General features: G+C 40.6%; 2 protein-coding genes across 2 annotated transcripts in view; both read right to left on the bottom strand.

The window, feature by feature from the left end:
* The window catches only part of RAD54B (RAD54 homolog B), a gene marked incomplete at its 3' end in the record, with an annotated part of 63,286 nt that overhangs the window by 20,634 nt on the left and 17,994 nt on the right, over positions 1 to 24,658 (bottom strand). The window contains exon 4 of the mRNA XM_080339809.1: positions 2,162 to 2,362. Within this exon, the coding sequence (XP_080195935.1) occupies positions 2,162 to 2,362 (201 nt within the window). The remainder of the gene's footprint in view (positions 1 to 2,161; positions 2,363 to 24,658) is intronic.
* On the bottom strand, positions 18,191 to 23,748 carry FSBP (fibrinogen silencer binding protein; the record flags this gene model as incomplete). The annotated part of the gene is made up of 2 exons (XM_080339810.1): positions 18,191 to 19,116; positions 23,378 to 23,748. 2 exons carry the CDS (start codon positions 23,746 to 23,748, stop codon positions 18,591 to 18,593), a joined length of 897 nt encoding a protein of 298 aa, XP_080195936.1. The 3' UTR covers positions 18,191 to 18,590.

Raw genomic sequence — 24,658 nt, 5'->3', positions numbered from 1 at the left:
TACACATATTTTACCCAACAAACACTACACATAAATACTGCTGGGAGCTGTTTGCAAAGCTCAGGTCTCCCATTTCTAGGGATGTGCCTTTTGCAAGGAGTTGGAGTGTGGAGATCTGGATTTGAATTCCTTTAAGAGAATAAATCTACTGAGGTGTTTCATGGTCCAAGCAAGTGCTGAAAAATCGCCTGGCCAAAGGGGAAAGGGGGATATTTTAATTCCCTTCCCCTAAATGCATGACAAAACACACTGTGATCCTTATTTTGACAGAAGAACACTTGCTTTCAGGAAAAGGCTAAAGATGCCAGAACACAAGAAAATGCACGTCTTCCTAAATCAGGTGCCTGGAAAGGGCATTTATGACCTCTCCTTTGCTCTGCATTTTTATTTTCTGTTACTGCCCCTGCATAGCTTCATTCTGAGCATACTGAATACAGGTGTATCCTCATGCAGGATCTTTCAAATTCCACTCTGAAGACTCTAATTCCAAGATAGGATGGGCTTTAAGGGTAGATGGGAACTTAGGAAAGGCAAAAGGCAAACCTTCAAAGCTCAAATGTTTAAGCAACTGTCAGAAATAGCTGTTTTATAACATAAACTAAGGAACAAGAGAGTGCTTCCTAAATTCTCTGTAATATATTATTAAGGAATTAGGACATTTGCAGGGGAAAAAGGCACGATGTTCTGCCGCCTTGAAAACAAGCTACAGGCTATGGTGGTTTTAGGCTCCCATGCCCCTTCTTGGATCCAGCCCTAGATATAAGGAAAAAAAAAAAATATCTATCTTTGCCTTTTTTTCCCATTTAAAAATAATAATCCTTCATGCTCATTCACATTCACTGTAAACTTCCTAATATTAAATGCAATTCTGGAGGTAAGCACCACTACCAACCTTCCCTTCTCACTCAATGGGCTTACAGAATAATTGTAGAAATTAAAACTTACAGTGCTTAAGTGGATCAATTTATGATTTTCTTAGAACTAACATGCATTGAAAGCAACTCTGAATGGGCAAGTTAGCACCAATGACACTGGCATCATTGTGCTCCCTGACACCACCAAACACAGCAAATATATACAAATATATATAATACATTTATCAGCGAAAATCAGAACAGCCATTTCTCTACTGTGTTTTCTGCTAATTCAGGAAGACAGGACTAGAAAAAGGCACAAGAACAGGGTAGTGGCGGATGCATTCCAGGCATTACTCTTTCTCTCTGCCTTTTTCAAAAACAAGCAAGCCTGTACATATATTGCTTTGCTATAAATAAATTCAAATTAACTTCTAAGTCATAGACTGATTTGCAAATCAAAACTGCCTGGTCCTAATAAGCTCACAATGCCACAATTGTAACAAGAGAGCAGAGAAGCCATCTTAGCCCTAAAATCAATCAAATTATATTTTTGTAGCAACATTGTCCAATCCTGCTCACTTACAAAACACCTTTGGCTCAGTTTGCAAAGCTAATTCTTGCTTTGCTTTCAGTAAAAAATGACTGCTTCAAGCTGACTGCAGCCTATAGTTTGCAAGTCTTATTTTTAACTCTGATAGCAACCCAAACTGAGTCTTACAGCAGCAGCTGCTGCTAAAACTACATAACTAAAAATTGCTACACAGTTGACTTTGGCTTGGCTGGAAAATGTTGCTACTTGCTTGTCTTTCCAACAAAGATAATATTTTTAGCTGTTTGACTGGCTGAAATGTAAAGACCCAAGTTCTGACATTCCTGGCTGCCATACTACTGACTGGAATATCTACAAGGAACTTACCTGTGTATTTTCCCATAATTTTAACACCTGCTCCAATGCACTGTGTAAGCAACCAAAAGCAACTACTCATCCCTCATTTGGCACCTCTGCTGAGTTAGTACAGCCATTCATTTCCAGATCTCTCCTTGGATTAGTAGTTGGTGTTTCTGTGAATAATGTTATTCAGCCTGCTCCAGCCTCCCCCATGCATCTGCCTTACATGTAAGAAAGATAAAGCTTTCTTGTGGTCTCCCCACACTCTCCTCTGAAAAAACAACCTTTTTCTCAGTCTGTGGTTGACATTGGTATGGATAACTCTAAATTATCTAAAGAGCTCTGTCTCTGTTACTCGAAGCACAGTAATTTTAAGCCCATTGTTCACTTACACAAGTATGCAAATCTACAATACCTCTTCCAATGTCTTTGCCTTCCATATCTTTCAATATTACTGACTTTCCTTTTGTAATAAGAACAGCATCGCCTTCCCACTTCTTGTGCTTTTTCTTTGATGCCTTACACCACACAACACTGAAATATTTCACGAGGCACTCAGGTTCTTCCTGAGCTGCTGCTTCCTTTGCTGTCCCTGATGCTGGCAAATACAATGCATCTAAAAGGGAAAGAAAATAACAAAGAACATCTCAGGTTCTCTTGGCAAACTATACAGTCATTTGCATTTCAAACAAATCAAGGACAACCTATGCATTTCATCTTATATAAACAAAACGGTGTTTTTCCTGTCCTGGGCTGCTGATGATAAGTTCAAACTGAGACAGAACAGCACATAAGGACTCATCCTGAAACAGGAACCATTAAATTGTTTTTGGAAAGTATGCACTTCCAGGAAAAGCGCATTGCTTGCTACATGAGTGAGCTCCTGATTTGACATACAAGGGGATGAGTGTGGAGAAAGAATACAAGGAAAGGCTGAGGAAAAAAGACCACAGGAGAAACTGAAAACAGGGTCCTGGTGAGATGGGTCTGGGCAATGTTCTGGAAGCAAGGACAGGAATAGCTCAGGAAAGGGGGCAAACGAGGCCAGGAACCAGATCTGAGACTGAAATCATTAGCACTAAGTTGCAGAATAACCATAATTGTAATAATGCAAAAGATTATTTCAACTCCTTTCCTTATGCCCTTTAAAAATAAGTAATTGTGCAAATCTTGAAACAAACCATCTCTTGAGTTTGCAGCAATGCTGTTACTAGGCTTAGATGGATTTAGATTTGTCAGCGGTTACCTAATCATAAGTATCAGAGATGTAAATAGTAATAGGAAATACTTAGGTTCATAAGGTTAAGAAATCAGAATAGAACAGACAGCAGTTGACTATACTATTGATTAAGAATAAACACATGCTTTCAAGAGTTAGCCATCTGACATAAGTATTGGTAGATAAGTCCCCAGCATTACCTAAAGGAATATCTGTAGCATTCCTTTTCGGCACATGCACAGCTTCAAAGGGAGAATCGGACTAATTTTCATTAAAATACCCTTGCATGCTGGTTAAAGGCTTAAATCGGTTTGCTCCTTAGATTCCATCTGGGATTCAACACTATACAAATCTGTTACAAAAAAGTGCTTATGCCACAGACTAACCTTTCCAAAATTTGCAAGTGTGCTGGTACTTAAAGGACAAGCAGCAAGAGTAAGTTTTTGCTCACAATAATGGTCCAATAAAGAGGCAACTTTGTCACTTATACATCAAGTCTACACATTCTTAATACAGTGAAACACTCTGTCAAGGTTTAAGGCAGACTCATAATTTACACGCCTAAAATAAGCACAATTTTTCAGACTAGCATTTACTAAAAAGGTACTATTTAAGCGAAAAATGCTTTATTTATTGAATAGAATTTTCTTGCCAAAGCTCTCTAAAAGACTTATTATCTGTATAGAACTCTGTGCTAACCCAGTGTCTAATGTAGATGGGATTTTCCATAGGTGGATATTTCCTCAGGGCATCAGCCTGCAACATGTGTAGTGTTTCATGTGACAGATGCCCCGTCTCTAAGGAGTAATAGGGCAGCTCCTGAAAACTGGTGCAGCCCAGAGGGATGAGAAAACGGAATAGAGCAGCTCTTTCTGAAATGTAGGGGATGCTTTGTAGATGAAACCTGGGAAGCCAGCCAGAAAGCGAGAATAAATCCTTGCAGTTTTGCAAAAAGGTACAAGGGCTCTAGTGGATCTTCAGTAACCACAAGCAATAAGATTAAGAGGAGTGAAGGGGGGCTGGGAAAGAAAGAAAACTTGTACACTGCTAAAAATACAATAGACTAATTTGATTTTACATTGAGTTTCTAACTGTAAACTGATTTAACAAAATAAATACAAGATTCTTTTCTGTTTGTTTTTCAAACTGATTCTCTTAATCAGCAATTTCTTTGCTCGTACTAAGATTTTAAGCAACTGTTACTGCAAGAACCGGAGAGACCTCATTTCAGAACTTCCTTCTTGTCTCCTGAAGGACAGCCCTCCATGAACAAACAACCACCTCCTCGTCTCCTCCACTGACCTCCCACATGGGTTTAGTGACCCCTGAGATCTGTTTTATGGTCATTGCTCTTTTACTCAGGGAGTCCAGCGTGGTGGTGTCTGAAGCACCAGTAGGTTAACTTTCAGGTCAATAACAACCCTTCAAACCTTTATTATCCCTACTTCATTTAAAATAATAAGAAAACCAATAGCTCAGAAGCAGATCTGGAAACTGCTAGCATTTTGTAATAGTGACTTTTGCCGAAAAGGATTTCCAAGGCAACCTGCACCCAGTGAGAAGCAAGTTGGGCACCAACTTTCCATACAATACTACCATGTTCCTACAGGAAAAAAGAAAAACAACAGCCTCTGTGATACTCACATTTCTTCTCTCTGTTTGTCTTCTATTATAATTTCTGTTTATAAAAACATCCAATTTGTTTGTATGCCACATAAAGTATTTCATTTTGCCTGTAACTACAGAATAGTCTCAGATAAAAGTGTTAAGGCACTTTCCTTTTTTAAAAAAATTAAACATTTTTATGTAAAAATAATTACATCCTCTCAAAATTATCTTCCATAGAATTGCCTTGAATAGAAAACCTAAACCTGTTCACCACCAATGCTGATTAGGTACTTGCATTCATTCTTCTTTTTATCTTATATATATATTTTTTTAATTCAGCATCACAGCTATTTAACTTCAAAGATTTACTCCAGTGCAATAGCAGAATATCCAAATTTGATAAATTCAGTGTCAGGAACTTTCAGAATTGAAATGAGGCAGGTATGTTACGCATGGGGATTAAGTTCAGTATTTGATACAAGGGTACAGAGAGCAACGGTGTCAACAGTAAAGCCCTTGCTGCTCACTGACTGTAGACAGTGTCTTAAATAGAGCTGGGTTTGCTGAGACCCTGGAAGATACAGTGCAACTGTAAATTCTGAGCTCTGCAGTTAATCAGTTGGGACTGACAATAATAAGTAACAGGAACTATGTGTACACCACAGTATGAGAAAGATCAGGAAAGCATGCCCACTCATTTCTCCCTGAACAGTAAACCACCCAGCCCGGGAGTGCGGTTTTCTTAACCATGAAGAAACTCCAGCAAGCAGCATGTGTTTCCTCCCAGAATGAAGGGCTTGGGGACTTCAAAGACGTGGCTAATAAGGCTTTGAAAAGTTTCCACAAATAAAAACGCTTTCTCTTGCTGGTTGAGAAAGCAAGGGCTTAAGTTTCAAGATATAAAGCATAACCTAGTTGAGATGAGAAGTTTCAGCAGCCTCAGGAAGGTGATGATTTACAGAAAGTGGAACAAGATCCAAGAGAGGGGACGGTGGAGTGATCCAATGGCAAACTAGTTTAACCAGTTTCCGATGGGCAGGATTTAGAGAAAATGCATCATTTAGTCATTAAGTGCATTAGGTTACTGCCAGTGCACCAGGAAAGCAGCTGTGTTATGAAAGATTACAAAAGTAACTCAAACGTGCATTTTGAGTAGACTGAACCCTGTAGCTTGCAGCACGGTATGTATAGGTACGAGCCAGCAGTGTGCCAAAAAGGCCAACAGCATCCTGGCTTGTATCAGGAATAGTGTGGCCAGTAGGACTAGGGAAGTGACTGTGCCAGTGTACTCAGCACTGGTGAGGCCCCACGTCGAATACTGTGTTCAGTTTTGGGCCCCTCATCATCAGAAGGACATTCAGATGCTGGAGAGAGTTCAGAGAAGGGCAATGAAGCTGTTGAAGGGTCTGGGGCACAAGTCTGAGGAGGAGCAGCTGAGGGAACTGGGGCTGTTCAGCCTGGAGAAAAGAAGGCTGAGACCTTATCACTGTCTACAACTACCTGAAAGGAGGTTGTAGCATGGGGAGTGTTGGTCTCCCAAGTAGCAAGTGATAGGACAAGAGGAAATAGCCTCAAGGTGCACCAGGGGAGGCTCAGATTGGATATTAGGAAAAAATTCTTCATGGAAAGGGCTGTCAGGAACAGGCTGCCCAGGGAGGTGGCGGACTCACCATCCCTGGAGGTGTTTAAATGAGGATCTTAGGGACATGGTTTAGTGCCAAAGCTAGGTTATGGTTGGAGTCGATAGTCCCAAGGGTCTCTTCCAACTGAAATGATTGTATGACTCTATGCTCTGGTGAGCAGGACACCAGTGACCCTGGCCTGAGGTGCAGTTCATGGGTGAGCTGACCCCATCCAGCTGCAGGTTGCTGCCAAAGCCCACAGGCTCACCTTTCCTTCCCCCGTAAGCTCGCTTGTCCTTCCCTCTCCCCCTCTGCTTCTCATCCGCCAGCTGCAGACAAGCCAGTTCAGTGAATTCCATCTGAAACTAGAGTCAGTGCAGGCAAGGGATAGGTTGAGCTTGGAACAAGGAGACAGGGAGGCTGCCCCGTTTTTTGTGGCAGCTCCTGTTAGATTGGGGTGATTTTAAAACCACGGGATCTGTCAAGCTACTCCACACCTCCACAGCTCAACTTCCACATTGTGAGTAGGGAATGAACGACACATTTCCTTCAACTGCTCTGAATCCGCTGAATAAAAAGCACTGTTGAAATGCAAACATTGTAATTTAGAGAAGACAACTTTGATCGAAGTTGTGCTTTATGGTGTTAAAGAATTAAAAAGAGAAGTAGACAGAGCCAAAAATCGGGTCTGAGGTAGAAGGAGAGTTGGGCTCTGAATGAGTCACAGCCGAAGCTCGGTGGCAGCGCTCTGCTGCAGACACCCCCCACGCCTGCCACCACCCGCTCCACAAAGCCAGCCTCATCTCCACCTTCTGAGCACAGGAAGCAACTAAAAAGTTCCTTAATCAAATTAAGTGAAAAGTCACGGTGGAAAAAACCAGCTAACGACAACAAGGCATCGCAACATTAAAGATGCCAAGCAGGTGAGCCCATAAAAGCACTCAGAGCAACCCAACCTCCTGGAAAACAGAGCTCACTCCTTTTCCCACATCCTTCTAGTTAAACTTTTTCCCTAATTCCAATTTTAAGACTTCTGAGGTAGTCTTAAAGATAGTAAACATAAAACTACTATAATTGTTATGCTGTTCCATAGAATTTTACAGAATGGGATTCAGCAACTGTTCTCCATGTGGGTAGTACTGAGGCAAGGAGAGATTTAGGAGGAACAAAAGACATGGAGGCAATTAAGCTTTTGAACTGGATCTGTTTGATCACACCCTGCAAGACAAACACAAATCAATTCTGAGTTTAGGACTAGTGGAGGACACAATATCAGGCAAATAATAATTTTTAGTCAGCAAAGACAAAGCAGTAACTAAGTCTTGGATCATCGTACCATTTTCCCTGAAGTCTCTTTGGCACTTTCTGCTCTTCAACCTGAAAAATTTTCAGTCTTTCAGTTTCCTTGCTGTCAGCAAACACATGCAAAGCTCACTGGGCAATACACTGCATGCCACTATATTAATGGTCTACAATGAGTTTAGTGACCTCTTAAAGCAGTCATTCACTTTATTATCCCAAAGGGTAAAGATAAGAACTACAACCTGCCTTATGTAGATGAAAACATCAAATTATATGGAATAATCTCTTTAGAAATTTTAATTTGCTCTAAAAGCCGAAAGATTAACATCTACAGCCCTGTGGTACAAAACTATGTTATGCCCCACCCCATCCCCCAAACCCCAGCTTCCATTAAATGAATGGTTTTAAGGTTGTGAAGTTGAGCAAAGTTTGGAGATGTCAAAAATAAGACTGTTCCAGTAACCTGGTCTGCTCCATTGTGCATATGCGTTAGTGATAAACTCTTCACAGAAAACATGCTGCACTACATCGCGGCAGCACCTCCTTCTCAGTCGGGGCAGAGAACTGAGCTGCTGGGCAGCGGCAGGAGCAAAGGAGCGGCTGCTGCCTCCACGACCCCTCAGCTGCTAAAGGTGTGTGAGGAAGGAAGCCAAGACTGCAAGGACAGAAAGTCTACCCTTATGGTTAGGTAAGCTCAACAGTCCCTTGGAGAACTGGATTTCACTTTCATGTCTTCTAGAGCCACTCTGTGATGTAAGGAAAGTCATTTAACCCCAACTTACCAGCAATAAACATTTGTCTGAGCACCTGCTTGGCAATTCAGTCTCATTTGTAGTAACAGTGAACACTCACGTGTGCAAATGGAAGTTGTGGTTTGGAAAGATTAACCGTATGGTATACTGAAGCACTGAGATAATATAATCCTAGCTGATTCAGGCTGCACCTTCAGAAATAACGGGCCTTTTTGGTTTTATTCTCTCTGTCCCTCAGCTCCTGCATTACCTCCTAGAAAGTGCAGATTATACCAACCTCAATATCTCACAAGGATGTTGGGAAACATCATTACATCTGTGAAGCACTCAGATGCCATCATGATGGGCACCAGAGAAAAAAAAGCACATTAGTTAATTAATTCAACATAGTCTGAATAGTGTGCTGAAAACAAAGCATAAATCTGTAACTGAACAAAGAGGTGGAAAGAAAATACTCAACAGTGGCTAAGTGGAGACACACAGTCCATTCTGTGAACTGGAACGGGCAAGGAAGCCTACAGAAATACAATCCATAATCATGTAATGAATTACTATAGCCAACAGCATGAGAAGGCTGGATTCAGGTTGCACGTATTTGCAAGTTTTGGGGTACTTGAGTTTGTAACCTTAATTTTATTTTCAAACAGGAGCCTTCTATATGCAACAATAGAGATGGTAGATGTACTTAATTTGAACAAGTAGGAGCAATCCTCTCATCACCATTTAATGAAACATTTACCTCCTAAGGTTATCAGCTCCAGAGAAGGGAGGATGGAGAGCACACACTTCCAAAATTATAGCTCCATGTCAGGAAACTGTTCTTCCTAAACCTCTCGACTGCCTAAAAATCCAACTGACTCCAGCTTCTACTGTAAAAATTTAATGAACTAAGCTGAAAGCTTCTGTCAAGTCCACAGAAATAGATGTGCAAGTCCTATTACCAAAGGAAAAAGCAGCATCATTGAGAATTCTGAAAGGCTGCAGGCATCATTCAGTGCACTGAGCCAGATCAGCTCAGTTAAGCGTTGGAGCCCATCAAACGCCATCCAAACTGACTGTTTACTACAGTTCTTAATACTGCCTTCCACACAGAAAGTTGTTTTGATTAGTTTGTCAAGTAAATGCTCTTTTACTCCAAAATGTAAATGCAAAAATTATGTCAGAAAGCGACACTTATACTTGGGTTCTGTAAATGTTGAATGTTATTGCAAGAAATGATAGTCTAAAAGGGATATAAGTGGGAAAATTCCAAATATTTCAATTACCAAAAAAATCCAAATGACTGAGAAATTGTTTTAGACCATTAAACAATCACAGGCTAATTGTAGCCATCTGAAAAAGCAGTCCGTTTTTCAAGCAGTTTGCACAGAAGTAAGTATGCATCCTTTAGTGTTTAAATGTTAATGGAAGGTACACAGCTAAATCCACATGCGGTATTTTGAAAATACATAGTCTGGCATTCTCTAAGCATTTGCTATTACCTCTACTGTTTTTTATTAAAAATAAAACTGTATTTCTGTGTACAACATCTCTGTTCCTAAAATGCAAATGCTTTTAGATCTGTAACAAACAGCAAGCAAGCAGGAAGGGATTTATTAAGATTACATATCCTTCACATTAACATCTGTTTTAGCACATATTGGAAGGAAAAACATTTTTAATGTACTGTTTGTATTTGTTAATGACCATGTTTGACTTCCCTGGATTATAATAAAGAGTCATTAAAATAATCAATAAAACTCATGCCCACTGTCATAAGCATGAAACACAATATATTCCTATCCTAAATTATTAAAACAGGACTGTTTAAAATTTATGACGTTACCCCAGAAAGAAGCACACCAAGGATGAGTCATTTTTTGAGAATTTTTTTGTGTTATGCAGCAATGATTACTTGCAGAGTGGCTGATGGAATATTTGGAAAGGGAAAGAGTAATCTTTCCAAATCAAGTTACATAACTTTGATGCACATAAATGCAATCCATTCAGTAGTCCAAGCAGAAAACTAATATATATGGCTCAAGCACAAAAATCTAGACTTCTAGTTGTAGTTCTTACTAGTAAAGCAAAACTGGAGCAGGGAAGAAGAGAGAAGAGGAGAAATTCATTCTTGTAGAGGTACGCGGTGCTTACTATGCTGCCTTTGCTCGTTCTGGATGTAAGAAAATTGAATACAGTTTAAATTGCATAGAAATTCCATTGCAAATTAATAAGATGCTTCCATGCAGGGAGCTGTAAATTCAGGATGCCTTTAACAGAGCCTACTTTGTGTCAGGCCTGCCTATTTTTGGTCGTGAGTTGACCACTTATCTAAGGAAACGCCAAAAGACATGGAGATGTGACAGTTTTCCACCAGCAGCCTGGGTCCGCTTGCTGTTCCCAAGGGGCTGCTTCAACCCTTGATAGCGCCTGAAAGCCCACACAGCACACAAGGCTCTTCTGGTCAACCTACGACATGTGTATCTCGTTGGTTATGTGTGCATACCTACATATGTACATAGAATCACAAAATGGTTTGGGTTGGAAGGGACCTTCAAAGGCCACCTAGTCCAACCCCCTGCAATAAGCAGGGACATCTTCAACCAGATCATGTTGCTCAGAGTCCCGTCCAGCCTGGCCTTGAATGTTTCCAAGGATGGGGCATCTACCACCTCTCTGGACAACCTGAGCCAGTGTTTCAACATCCTCATTGTAAAAAATTTCTTCCTCACATCTAACCTGAATCTTCCTTCCTTCAGTTTAAAACCATCACCCCTTGTCCTGTCATAACACACCTTCTAAAAAGTCTGTCCTCATCTTTCTTATAGGCCCTTTTGAAGTACTAAAGGTCACAATAAGGTCTCCCTGGAGCCTTCTCTTCTCCAGGCTGAACAACCCCAACTCTCTCAGGCTGTCCTCATAGGAGAGCTGTTCCAGCCCACTGATCATCTTGGTGGCCCATCTTGCTATACATGTACATACTCATCAGAGAAAGATGAGATTTAAAAAAAAAAAAAATCAAATTTATCTCTACCATATTTAATCTGAAAACAATCTTTACAGATGGCCACTATATCGTCAGAGCTAAAGTAGCTGAAACTCTCAAAATATATTTAACTTCTGGACCGTTGAAAAACATCTTTAGTACCATCTTTGAAGTTCACTTAGGAATCACGTCTTTTCAAATCTCAACTACAGAAAATTAGTAGATACAGTTATATAACAAAACCTCTCTGAAAGGAACAGATTTTATCGAGCAGAAATAATTGTAACAACCAGCAAGGACTAAATTCCCTAAGCAAGCTCAGTGCAGTTCTCTTCTGCACACCCACTATGCAGCACCCTGAATCACAGAGCTACAAACTGTATTTTCAAGGCTATTTCTGGTATTTTCGCAGAAGAGTTGGGCCGTTACCTATCCAGCTGTATAGCCTAAGAGCTCTGAAATCCTTACCACCACGAATGAAGAGCAGAACTGCTCGAGGTCCCTGTTGTCATCTGCCACCCTCTAGATCTAAACAACGTGGCTTCCTCACTGAAGCGGCCTGGCCTGCTAGTGCCGAAAGTAGGGACACTTTTCCTTGCTTTCATTCAAGGGGTTGCTCACAGCTGAGAAATCACTGCTCTCCTCTGCGGACTGCAACGTGCCCAGGATGGACAGGCTCTTCTATGAGTTTCATTAGGGACTACATCTGAAGTATAACAAACCTGTACAAAAAAATGACCAAATTCTGTGTTTGCCAATGACTTATGAATTAGACAAACCTGAGTGAGGTTTTAGAGGAATGGCCAAAAACCAATGGTGCCATATTTCAAGTACTTTTTCAAAAGCACAGCGAAATTAGAACACTACAAAGGAAAGATCATAAAAATTCCATGCATCCAGATCAGTGTATTCTCCCCTCAATCTGGTTCACAGAAAAAAAGCTGAGCTACTTCAAAAAGACATAAACAAACACAAATGTATATATAGAACACACACATTATAGCCTGAGAGGAAGTAACCCAGCATAAAGTGGTTTGGCCAAACTGGTAATTGAAGCTACCAGTGGCACCTGGAAATCCATCATGATGTTCAGCCTACTGGCAAAGCTTCCTTACAATGCAAAACAACGAAAACATCACCTCAGTGAAACATGCAGAGTTTACAAGTCAAAAATAATGGGTTTTGGCTTATATGTGCACCCCTAAGTGAATGTCATGACAGTGCATGTATCAACAGAAATAGTAATGTTATACATACCAAATTTTACTTCTGTATTTTTAGTACATGACTCTACAGAATGGTATTCTTAACAGTATCGACAAGTGGGCTAAGTAAAATTTACCTCCAAAGTGCTGCTGAGTTATGATAAATTACTTTCACATGACATTTTCAGTGATGAATAATAGATACGATATGAGACTACTGCAACAGATTTTATCTGATACAATAGAGGAAATAAATGCAGTAACTAACCACAGGCAGCCCAAAATCCCTCCTCCCTATCCTTAAACTAGATAAACATTTTTTTCCTATTGTTTCACTGTTCAAGAAAAAAAAAATATGTAATTTATAAACTGATTTACTTATTTCAAGGATGCAGAAAATTCTGAGCTTTAAAAACAGACATTTTTGAAAAAGCATTAGCAATACCGAAAAGGATCATACAAAGTAAGCAAATGACAACACACAGAATACTGTAAACAAAATGACTGAGCCTTAACCAAACTGGGTCCTGACACCAACTAAGTATGGAGGGGGCACCATAATCCAGAGGAATTATTTTTTAGCTGACATTTATGTTAAATTATACTAATTATTGTGATTATGCTAACTATAGATAAAAATCGAGAGCCAACAGGAAATGGCCAGGAAACAATGACTTATTTTTTAAAAAATTATACTTGCATACATAAAATACAAAAAAATAAGTAGGATTTTTCAAGTCTTCAGTTTGCTAAACAGCAAATAGAAATTATAAATCATGTGGAGTAACTGATCAAGTATTTAATGAAAATCGTATTATATTCTTCTTGTGTGAATAATACAGAGTCAAAAAGGCGTGTTCACTCAGACATGTCTGAGTACATCAACAAATCGTTCTGTGTGATCACCAGGATGAAACAGCGTGAAATCCCACGGCACAGAAGAAAGGCAGGGCGGCGGGAGCGCCGAGCTTTCCTTGGGTGCTCTGACCCTCATCCACCCCCCCTTACACATGAAGCACAAATGAGGTTTCAACTACTTGCACTGAACAACTGTAGGTTTTACAGGAAAGGGTCCACAGAGACCAATTTTGTTGGTTAGTCTTCAATAAAACTTCAGGAAATTATATCTTTATTATGGAGGAAACTTTGCCCAGACTAACTGGATGCCATTTAAGAGCAACCATCACCACACACCAGGCAAGCTGGCTGACACCAAGGCGAATGCTTTCATTTTTAGCAGAGATTAAACACAGAAACATAGGTCACAGAATTACTGAAATTTAGTCATGTGTTAGACACCTAGCTACTACTGCAAACATCACACTTTGCTTTTAATCTAAGACTTAGATAATGAGATTTCTCACATGATTTAAGACCTGGATATTTGAACCCAGAATAAAAGCATGACTTACTAGGAATACACACCGAAAAGCTATGTTTCATGTGTTTTAAAACCTTGAAAAATACTAAAAGGCATTCTTTTCAAAGGCTTCTCTTTATTTTCACGTGCAAAACAGAAAAGTAATCAACATCTTAGGAAAATAGCACTTTATCATCTTCATGAGTAACCTTTTTATGATTTTACCAAAGTTAAAATTCATATGGAACGATCCTAAAGCACTCAAAAATAAGATACAAGTAATTTTAAAAGACAGCTTAGCCAGCCAGCCTGAGTACAACAATTCTCTATTTGCTCTTCCCATGGAGAAACAACTCTCTTTTAATTATTAGCAACTTAATGGCTTTGCCTATTGGAAATCCAGTGGACACAAAGTCTGCCCAAAGAAGATAGTATGCAAGCTCCAGTCAATGCATTTTCATTGTATAAGGAGAAAAAATCCCAAGCCATAAAATGTGTAGAAATGTAAATGAAAGAAAGGAATTGAAGCTAGTGAGGTGGAGGGTGAAAGAAAACAGGAGTGTGATACATGAGATTAGCTATGAGTAATTTCTCCTCACCTTGGACTACAACTCTCTCCTACCATTTTTACCCGATAAGAATTCTGACCTAAGGCAAGCACCACAACTGAGAAGATTCCCCAGGAGTCAAAAGCTTACTGCGGAAGTGAGGAGGGACAAAAAAAGCAACATAATTAGTGAGCAACCAACAACATTATAGACTGATCATTAGACAATTACTCAGATGAAGTTACACAAAATGTCATCACAATTATCACAAACTTATCATAGTTAGGTTTTTTTTACTCTAATTCTAAACATAAGTCCATTAGATGTTGGGAATTAAATTACTCCTGCAGCCCGTTTATTTCAGCTCTCTTAGTAGAAAGACATGAACATGTGGTAGAAATCTGTCCTTGCCTAAAATTACTCTGCTTGTACTACGTATGTTACAAACATGCAGACAGGGAATGGCACCGCCAGATGTAGTGAAGGGAGTAAGAGGACAAGAACGCAGGTGAAGGAGGAAAGGGCTTCCTACCATCCGTTTCACACATGCTAATGAAATCTCTTTTGCTGGAACAGTAAAAATTCATAGTACTTTCAGGTCCAGAAGAACTAGCCACAGCTGTGATGCATGTAAGCACATTAGGAATATATGGGAAAAAACAGGAACAGGCACTGAGAAGTGAGAAGTCTGACTCATGCAGATAACCTAATACTGTAAAGCAGATGTGGGGAAAGAAATACAGATCCACCAGCATGGAGACATATCATATATAGTCAGCACCATACTGCACTGATGGAGCAATACAATGTCACTGAAGGAACATTTCTGTAGTGAAAGGAGACAGAATCATAGAATGGTTTGGGTTGAAAGAGATCTTTGAAGGTCACCTAGTTCCAAACCCCCTGCCATGGGCAGGGACACCTTCCACTAAAGCAGTTGCTCAAAGTTCCATCTAACCTGGCTTTGAACACTTCCAGGGATGGGGCATCCACAGCTTCTCTGGGCAGCCTGTTCCAATGCCTCACCACTGGTGAAGAATTTCTTCCTCATATCTAATCTAAATCTATCCTCCTTCACTTTAAAGCCATTATCCCTTGCCCTATCGCTACATGCCCTTGTGAAAAGTCTCTCTCCAGCTTTCTTGTAGGTCCCTGTTAGGTACTGAAAAGCTGCTATAAGGTCTCCCTGGAGCCTTCTCCAGGCTGAACCAGCCCAACTCTCTCAGCTTGTTCTCACAAGAGAGCTGTTCCATCTCTCTGATCATCTTTGTGGCCTCCAGTGGATCCTCTCCAACAGGCCCATGTCTTTCCTGTACTGAGGAGTCCAGAGATAGACATAGGATTCCAGGTGTGGTCTCACCAAAGCAGAGGGGCAGAATCACCTCCCTTGACCTGCTGGTCACACTACTTTTGATGCAGCCCAAGACAGAACTGGTTTCTGAGCAGCAAGCACACATTGCCAGCTCATGTCACTGAAAGAGACACAAGCGAGCTACACAGGGACTCAAGAAATTCTTCCTCCCACCCCACAAGCTCCCCAAAAAAACAAAAGAAATAACTGAGAACAAAGGAAAGAGAACCATGAGAGATCTCTGAACTAGAGGTGCTGTCTGCAGATAGGAATGAAAAGCCTTCCACTAAGAAATGAGAAAAAGCCAGAACAAGCAGACATGGCAGAACACTGATTACAGGAGACAGCTCTGACCAGGCCACTGTGTTCTATTATTTCCTTACTCATTCACATCCTTCCCCTTCCAATATCAAAAATACAAGGTAGACTTTGCTCTGCTCAGAGTCCTATTTTTGCATCTACATTGTCTTTCAGTTCAGAAAGGACTGCAAGCTTACAAAGCCTGGAAATTCCTCTGGTTCTAGTCCTTAAAATAAAAATATCACACCGATAGAAACCCTGGAGATCACCTCTTCATCTAGGTCAAGAAGAATGGAGAATTCAATAGAAAATGTTCTTAAATCTCCAGAGCATTTTCATGGCCAACATAAGAGCAGCTATAATTCAAACCCACTGCAAGACGATGAACCACATATGAATTATTTTCTGAACTCTTAAAAACTTCTTCATTTGCACAATATGTATGGACAGAAACAACATAGAGAAATTAATTCCTTACCACTGGAAATCAGAATTCTGATTTTCAACTCAAAGGATAAAATTGGGTACATCCAAACTAAGACAAGTGCAGAGAATTTAGTTCTGTTTCCCATTTCTGAGAAGTCATATTTCAGATGGCAAAGTAGAACAAATAAAAACCTTATTTATTTATTAAAGCAAATATTTTTACTCTTGTAAACTCAGGGAAGTATCTCATTGAAGTGTTTCCAGCTATGCAAAACTAGATCAATACCCTTGAACTGAAAAATACAGCAGAAAGCCAAGAACTGCAGAGAAACAGAGGCCACTTATTCAGGCATCATCATTTTCAGCACATGCAAAAAGGCCCGACAGAACAAACACTTACAGTGCTCTCTTCTCTACAAAACAACTGGAAAACTATTAGGAAACTCCATATTGATGACATGTGTTTTCACCGTCTGCATTTTTCCTCAGTTTGTAAACAGAAGACTTGCTTCCTCTACCCTTTCCACCTGTAACCTGCTAAAGTTACCCTGGGCACCAACAGTCAAGATTGTTTCTCTCATATCACTATTATAAAATTTTAACTACAATTATTTAAGCTCCACTAGCCTCTCAATTAAACTGCTATGCTTCCAGCCTTCAGTTTTTAATAAGCGTTTACACCTGTGGGTACAAAGGTAACCAGATTCAGTTAGAAGAGCGAGAAGGAGGTGTGAGGCTTACCTCATCCAGAGTCTGCTGGTGCAGACCAGCGCCCCGCACTCACGGGCTGAGGTTCTGCACGGATGGAGAAAGAAGCAAATTTGGGAAAACAGTGGTGACAGGAGCAACAGTTCTAAGCAGCTGCAGGAAGAAATATTCTCCTTCCTATTGCTTTTGTTCTTTCTGTTGTTGGGGCCCTCTGAGACGGGAAGAACAGGAGAAATTACATCTCCTTTGTTCCTTGATGCAGTGCTTCATTTCCTTTTCTTGTGCTAAAGGTTAAAGAAAGGAGAAAGTATTGTTCCAGGGAACAGGGAGCCAGAGGTCTAAGGCAGCTGTGGGTTCATTCCTCACAGGCAGGAGACTACAAATCATGAAGAAATGAATCATCTGGGACTTATGCTTTCCAGGTATTTTTCTCCCAGTTATGAATGTTGATCATGACTGCAGAGGAAACAGCTGCTACTAGGACAGACAAAAGAATCAATTTCTTTTTCATTTTGAGCATTTTATTTGAACCTAATCAAAAGACCAGAACAACAGCATTTATAAAAGGTACCCAGAATAACAAAGAATCTTCTGTTAATTTCAAGTCACGTTACTTACATACAGAAACTATTTCATTTCCGTAGCTTATAGTCATAGTGATAATGATCAAAGGCACCTGCAACTGTCTTGGTTGCACATGCACTGTAGTAATTATGCATGCAAATGAGGAAATTAGACATTTTTGTGGTTGATCACCAGTATAATCACTATAACTGAATATACGATCATGGTAACTGTACACACCAATTACACATGCATGCAGTTTTAAAAACCAAGTGTTGCATTCGTTGTCTCTATTCTGATAACGTCCTATGGAAACACTCCTCCACTGGAAAAAATAAAAAGTATTAACATTTTAAAATATGTACAGTTATTCAACTGTCTACTGAACATCAAAAAAATATAACAATCCAGTAATTTTGTTTTCCAAGCTGATATATCAGCAAAATCTCGCTGTCACAAGATTTACCAACCTGAAAAGAATAAGATGTTTAAACACAGAATCTTATTCCTCCTTTTTATATGTATTGACCTATAACCTCAATAAGATATTAAAGAATAGGTAATTATTTGAAAAAAATAATGCATAGGATCAAAATTTTTAAAAAGAGCTGAGCTAAATTGCCAGTAGCTCATCACAACTATAATAGAGTGGAAATAATTTTGAAGTTTGGATTTTTATCAACCTAAACACTTAAATATACAGGATTTGATTATACTTCAGACCAGAAGAGCTGGTGCATTCAAACCCATACAAGGTATTTTTCTAAGGTACCTAAACAACAACATCGAAAATACACTTTCGTCTCTCAAGCCCCGATTTTGATCCATCCATATTAACATAGGGAACAATTTTGCTGGGGCGACAGCATTTATTATTAAGTATTTCAAAGAATATGACAGGAGTAATAAAATATTTAGATATTGCTGTACTCCGGCAGATCATGGCGTAGTCGTATTGCCTTAAGCTTCTCTACTTTGATTTTTGTTCGTAACAGTTCTTCTTCCAGTTGCTGCTTTCTTTTCAAACCATCCCTTTTCTCTTGGACATAAAGACCTATTTTTCTTTGATTTTCTAATATTATTTGATGCTCTTCTTTCAGCATTTGTAACATTTGTGGGTCATATGCACACATTGGTCTAAAGCGTTCTCCAACCTCAAGCCTAAAAAAATCATCTCTTCTTGGTACAGGAGAGGGAGACATCATCACTCTCATGTCAACTGAAGATACTGATGTTGAAGGAGACCTTTCCATAATATGCACCAGCTGGTGTTCTTCCTCTTGTTCTAAGTTCTCATTTTGATGCGAGTCTATAATCAGAGAAGGAGGAGGTTTGACATCCTCTTCTGATTGCAAGTCCATCATGACTGCCGCAGGATGGTGATCCAGCATTGCCTGTGGTGAACTGGTACCAGCAATTGTTTCTTTATCGATACTAGCACTAGAACACACAAAATAATATTTAAATAATGCATTAAAAACTATTTTTAAAAGGTGTAGCTGTAAGTAACCAAAGCTGCATTTGAAATGCTGCTCTGCTACCCGTGCCTGGGATTCTACTACATGAACATCACTGGACCCCTTTGTTCCTTCCACTGCACGCGTATAGCCCTGGCTCACAGAGATGCTACTGCCAGAAAGGCAGCGCAGCCAACACACAACTATCCTGCAGGCCCTTCTTGGGACACTGGAGAAGCAAGAAGGGCTATTAGTGACAAATGAGAACAAAAACCAAGCAGCAGCAAGTCATTCAAGTGACAGAGGAAAGAGTTTATGTGATATATAATGTGATTTCAAAATAGCATTAATTTGGGTTGAGTGGACCGTGGCAGAAACATTTCCATGTCCCAAACTTACCTCCTCCTGTTCTAACGTGTTCCCTGTTTCTGATTCATGCACCCAAGTATTTGGATTTTTTTTTTAATGTAAAATAATCACTGAATAAAATTACACAAAGAGCCTTGGGAGAAGAAACCAGAGCCCAAATGATGATCCTGTCAGTAAATTAGGGAATCAAGTTAATCCTGGCTCCTCCTGTTTGAATCCATGATCTCAATATTTTTGTGAAGCTTCAAGAGAAGACACAGAAATGTTTCCATTAAGAACAGCCTATATGTCTGTGCATTTCTTTTCGAAAGTACACCACCACATCTTTGTGTAAAGCCCTGAGTCAGCAGCACCTCAAATTGTGATCTGACACCACATAAGCTTTGATATCAATAATGGCTCAAGCTGTTCCTGCCATTTCTCCACCATCAGTTGTGCCTGAAACCCTACACTTCTGCACATCAGTCTGCTATTCAGGTAACACTTTAAGCCAGATCAGCTTCTTGATCTATTTTACAGTACAGATCAACAAAGAATCCTTTCAGCATGACCAGGAAGGCAGTATAATGTAACATGGGAACCAGAACATATTAACTTGGTACCAATACCAAAGGCAGGGCATCATCATGGCCATGACTGCCTGAAACAGGGGCTGTAACTAGGGGTTGCAGAGATGAGACATTGCCCAACCCTTGAAGAACTGAGCTGGTGCTGGCAGCTAAAGGCAGCAAGCGGATCTGTGATTACTGTAACACTCATGGATGCCCCCCAACCCTGAAGGACCTGAGTTGCTGTCTATTTATTTTGGGGGTAGAAGGAGTTTGTTTACACTTTTTAAACACCTTGTGTAAGCCCTACAATCCACAAACTGAGAAACACTATCTGATTACTAAAACGCTGTCCTGGTTAGCATTAGATGCAGGTTCAAATTCTCAGAAGCAAAGGAGAAGTTTAACTTGTACCTCCTATTTCTTGTGTGAATGCACTAACTCCTTAAGCAAAAGTGGCATGATCATCTCTTCTGCACTGCCTACAGTCTTCAAAACTCTTGGTTTAAAATAAATAAGCAGTCATGCTTGTAATTTCCAAAAGACCATTGTCTAGCCTGCCATCCATTACCACGAAAGTGCATTTTCTAGAATAAAAGAATGAAAGCTTGTCTATAACTCAATTGTAACAACGTTCAACAGGGTCAGAGCAATATATTTTCCAAAAATTAATCCCGTCAACCACCCTAACTATTTTCGCTAAAGATCAAAAAGAAAAAAAAAAAGGTCCATCTGTAGCAGTTATTGAAAATAGACCTTTCATTTATTCCCTGAAGAAAACGCCAGGATAATCCTAATTCCATTGACTGTTACCTGAGCTGCCTATAGAGTATCAATTATATCACCTTACTCCCTCCTCCTCACGTGACAAAGCTTCACCTTTTCCTACATACCCCTTTCTCACATTCCTTTTCCTCCTCTCATGAAGCATCAGAAGTATTATCCTGCACACAAATTTTCACTTGGGTTCCCCAGTGCTGACTGCAATTCTGGGTTTCCCCCCCTTCACAACCGCAGCTTCTAGCACACCTTCCCTCCTCCTTATTTGCTGGCTCCTGGCCAGCTTCTAGCCCGAGAAAAGTGGAAAGAACCAGCAGGAGAAGCAGGTCATCCTGACAAAAGGAAACAGAGACAGAGCAGAAAGAGAAAGTGAGAGAGGTTAAAGAGAAGAAAGACAGGTAAGATTTAGTCTAACACAGATGAGAGCCTCCGAACACTGAAAAATCCATCTCCACACAGAACTAGAAAATCACCAAATCTTCAGGTAACTCGTTGTTTTGTTTTTTTTTTCCTTAGAGTGAGTGTCTTAAAAGGAAAACAATATAGACAGCAAAGAGAGAAAGAAAGGAGAAACAAAAGAGCCGCCTGCATGGTGGTTACTAATGTTTCTGACAACTTGACTGAAAGACAAACAACAGTTACCACAATTGGGGGATGGTGTTTATAACCCTGCAGGCACCCATGATTCACCAGGTTTTGTTTAATCACAGCAAGCTAGAAATTGCTTAAAGGTGCGATTAAGAATTTGGATTCATAATAAGTTGTATTCCCTCCTACAAAACCTGTGCCATATCCTGGCGAGTTAAAACCCAATACAGGGTGTTGAAAATTAGGGTAAAATGCAACTCAGAGTTAAAATTAGAACTATCAAATAATGATGTATTTTGACAAGGAAAAAAAAAAATCTTTTAAATTATATTCTTCTCCTTCAGCACACAGTGCATTGGCTGTTCCTAGGAACCATTTTGGATAAGCAGTAATAAAGTCAATGTTCTCATACCCATAAGGGACTGCAAAAAATATTTAAATTATAGGAGACAAACTATGGAGATCATTAGCTCTTAATCATTCACAAAAAGCGTCAGTGCTTTTTATAAGCCGATCTACAAACCAAAGTTCTCACACTATTTTTTTTTTCCTCCTTACAAAAGTTGGTAGTCAAGACACTGCAACCTTTATTAGCGCAATTAAAAGCCTCCTTTTGTTCCAGAGAATTCTTTGGAACAGTTCCTCCAGGGGCATTCACCAGGAGCAGCAGCACAGCCCAGTTGCTTCAGACTTCTTTACGCAAAGGACCCACAACAGCATATTTTTAGAGCATCTGGCATGTTGGGATTTAGACAATTGTTACCATTCAGTTCAACCAGTGGCACCATGAATCCAATTCAGCGTGTGCGCGCATGCCAGCTTTTCTTAGAGTGTTACGCTGCTGCACCGGCTATCGCTATATCTGATTAAAATACGGAAAGTTCGCTTCCCATTAATCTGCTTGGGAAATCAAGAAAAATCAGAGCTTTTTCCAGGTTGCTGCAGAGTTACTTGACTTTTTTTCCCCTCCTCCCTAGCTTGCTTTTTGTATCTGGAGGAACCAAAACCTGAACCAGGCATTTTTTGATCCCTAAAGGACCAACACGGAACCAGCAAAGTGTTGCAAGTCAGATATGAGGGGTATTAGCCAGCTGTGGGAGAAAGCCTGCATGCTGCCTGCCTGTATTATGTCTGGCTCAAATCTAGACAGTGTGTCTCGCTTTACTGAGCAGTAAAAAAAACCACCAAACAACAACAACAAAAAAATCAAACTACAAAAAAAGAAGAAAACTTGTAGCACTGTACCTCTCAGTTTCTCCCTGTATTTAAACTACCTAATGTACGATACAGAACTGCTTGGAGTTTAGACTGCTACTAGCTTTGCTCCAATTTCAGGGAATTACCATCAATGCAAGAAAAGTATAATTTAAAAATCATTTGCACTCACAAAGGCACTGTGGCGTAAGGACTCCAATTTTTTTTTTTTTTATTTTAATGATTGGGATCAGTTAAAACATAACAAGGAAACATCAGAGTAAATTAGAGAAATAAAGTTTATGACTAAGGTTTCTTAGCTCTGTGAACTAACTTTATTACAAACCCTATATAAACTGGTAATAGTTCCATATGTTGCAAAATGACTGCAGTATTACCTTAAATGGAGGAGAATAGCCATCACTTTGCCAGTGTTTGAATAATCTGCCTATTAAAAGGTAGGGGAGGGGTAGAGGTTGGAGCTACTATTTCTCTTTGATTCCCTCTTAACCCTCACTTTCCAGAGTATGACAAAGACTCTGAAACAGGCTTTGAGAGAGAGCTGAAAAAACGAATGCAGTGCTAAGTCACCATAAAGCTTCCCATTAAAAAAAAGCAATATTATTTGGTCATTGTTTCCCCATTTTGGGAATTTCTCTGATAAACATTTCCTTTAGGAGAGCCTGACCACAAGCAAAGCGTTACACCGTAGATAGGAGGCGCCATAATTTTCATTCAGTAACAAAATAAAAAGAATTGTCTCACCTTTGAACACCGCTCCTGTCTCTTAAACACACATTGGAAATCTGTGGAATCATCTCCACAACTTTCTTGGTTGGCTCGGAAATGCTGCTTTTACAGTCTGAGTGAGTCTCCTTTTGCTGCAATAGCTCCTGCTTGGCATATTCTTTGAGCCTCTTGTACAGCGTGCGCAGGCCCTGTGCAGTGCGAGGAGGGCGATCTACTCCGATGGCATTGTAGTTATCAGCTATGATATCCCAGCATTTGTTTTTTTCCACTATTACAGAATGCTTATTGGTATGTTCCTCGAGAATTTTAACGTACGGCTTCACGAGTTTTAGCAAATCAAGCTTTTCAGATAAGGTGAAATTAGAAGATCTGGCCTTCCCAACCATTGTTAGCTTTCAATTAAGGAAGCCGTTGCTGAAGCCACCATGCAGTCCCTAGCTCTGCTCAGCTCTTTTTCACAAACAGAAAAAGATCAGGCTTAACTAGGCTAGTCTCATTTAGGCCCACGCCTACAAGGGAGGGTTTATTAAAATTCCTTCAGCTTAAGCTGACGCAGGTTCAGGAAATCTGCTTAAGCCAAGCCTGACCTACATAAGGCTTCAGACTGAAGAAGACGAGAAGAAACAAGCAAAATACACTTTTGTATGAAGAGACCAGACATACGCAGGATTTACAAACATAAAGGTTTAAAGATTAGCACGTTACCCAGCTAAAAATTACCTAATTTAGCTTGAGTAACAAGCTCTGACACATCTCCCCAGCTCCCTCACACACATCTCAAACTGAAACCGCGCTCGAGATGATTTTACACGTAACGGTGTCCCCCCAAAAAAGCAACAACTGCTTTGTACGAGGCACGGGGCGCTGCGGGGCGCGGCGTGTGCGGGGAGCTCCGTGCAGAGCCCCTGGCAGAGCCCCCGGCCGCCCTGCGCCCGCCGCCATTTGCATAGTGCTGGTCCTGCTGTCACTCGGGGGCGGCGCCTGCTCCAGCCGGGTAGGTTACACTCAGGCGCGGGCTCGCAGTAAAGCTGAGCTTCTCCGGTACCCGGCCGCCCGCTGCGGCTGCTGACACGGGGGCTTCTTAAAGAGGCCGCTCCCCCCGCCAGCGCCGGCGGGAACCGCGGCGGGATGCGAGGGAGGGAGTCCCCAGCGCCGCCGCGCCAGCACCGAAGCGGCTTTTTGTGAGCGCTTGGTCCCGCAGCCGCGCCCGCCGGGCTGGGCCGGGCCTGCAGCGCCGGTGTCCGCGGCCCCGGGGCCGCCGGGAGCGGCGCGTACAACGCGGGGCTGCGCGCAGGG

This window comes from Nesoenas mayeri, assembly GCF_963082525.1.
Source record: "Nesoenas mayeri genome assembly, chromosome: 2".
NCBI lineage: Eukaryota > Metazoa > Chordata > Aves > Columbiformes > Columbidae > Nesoenas > Nesoenas mayeri.
This window is presented reverse-complemented; position numbering and strand designations above follow the sequence as displayed.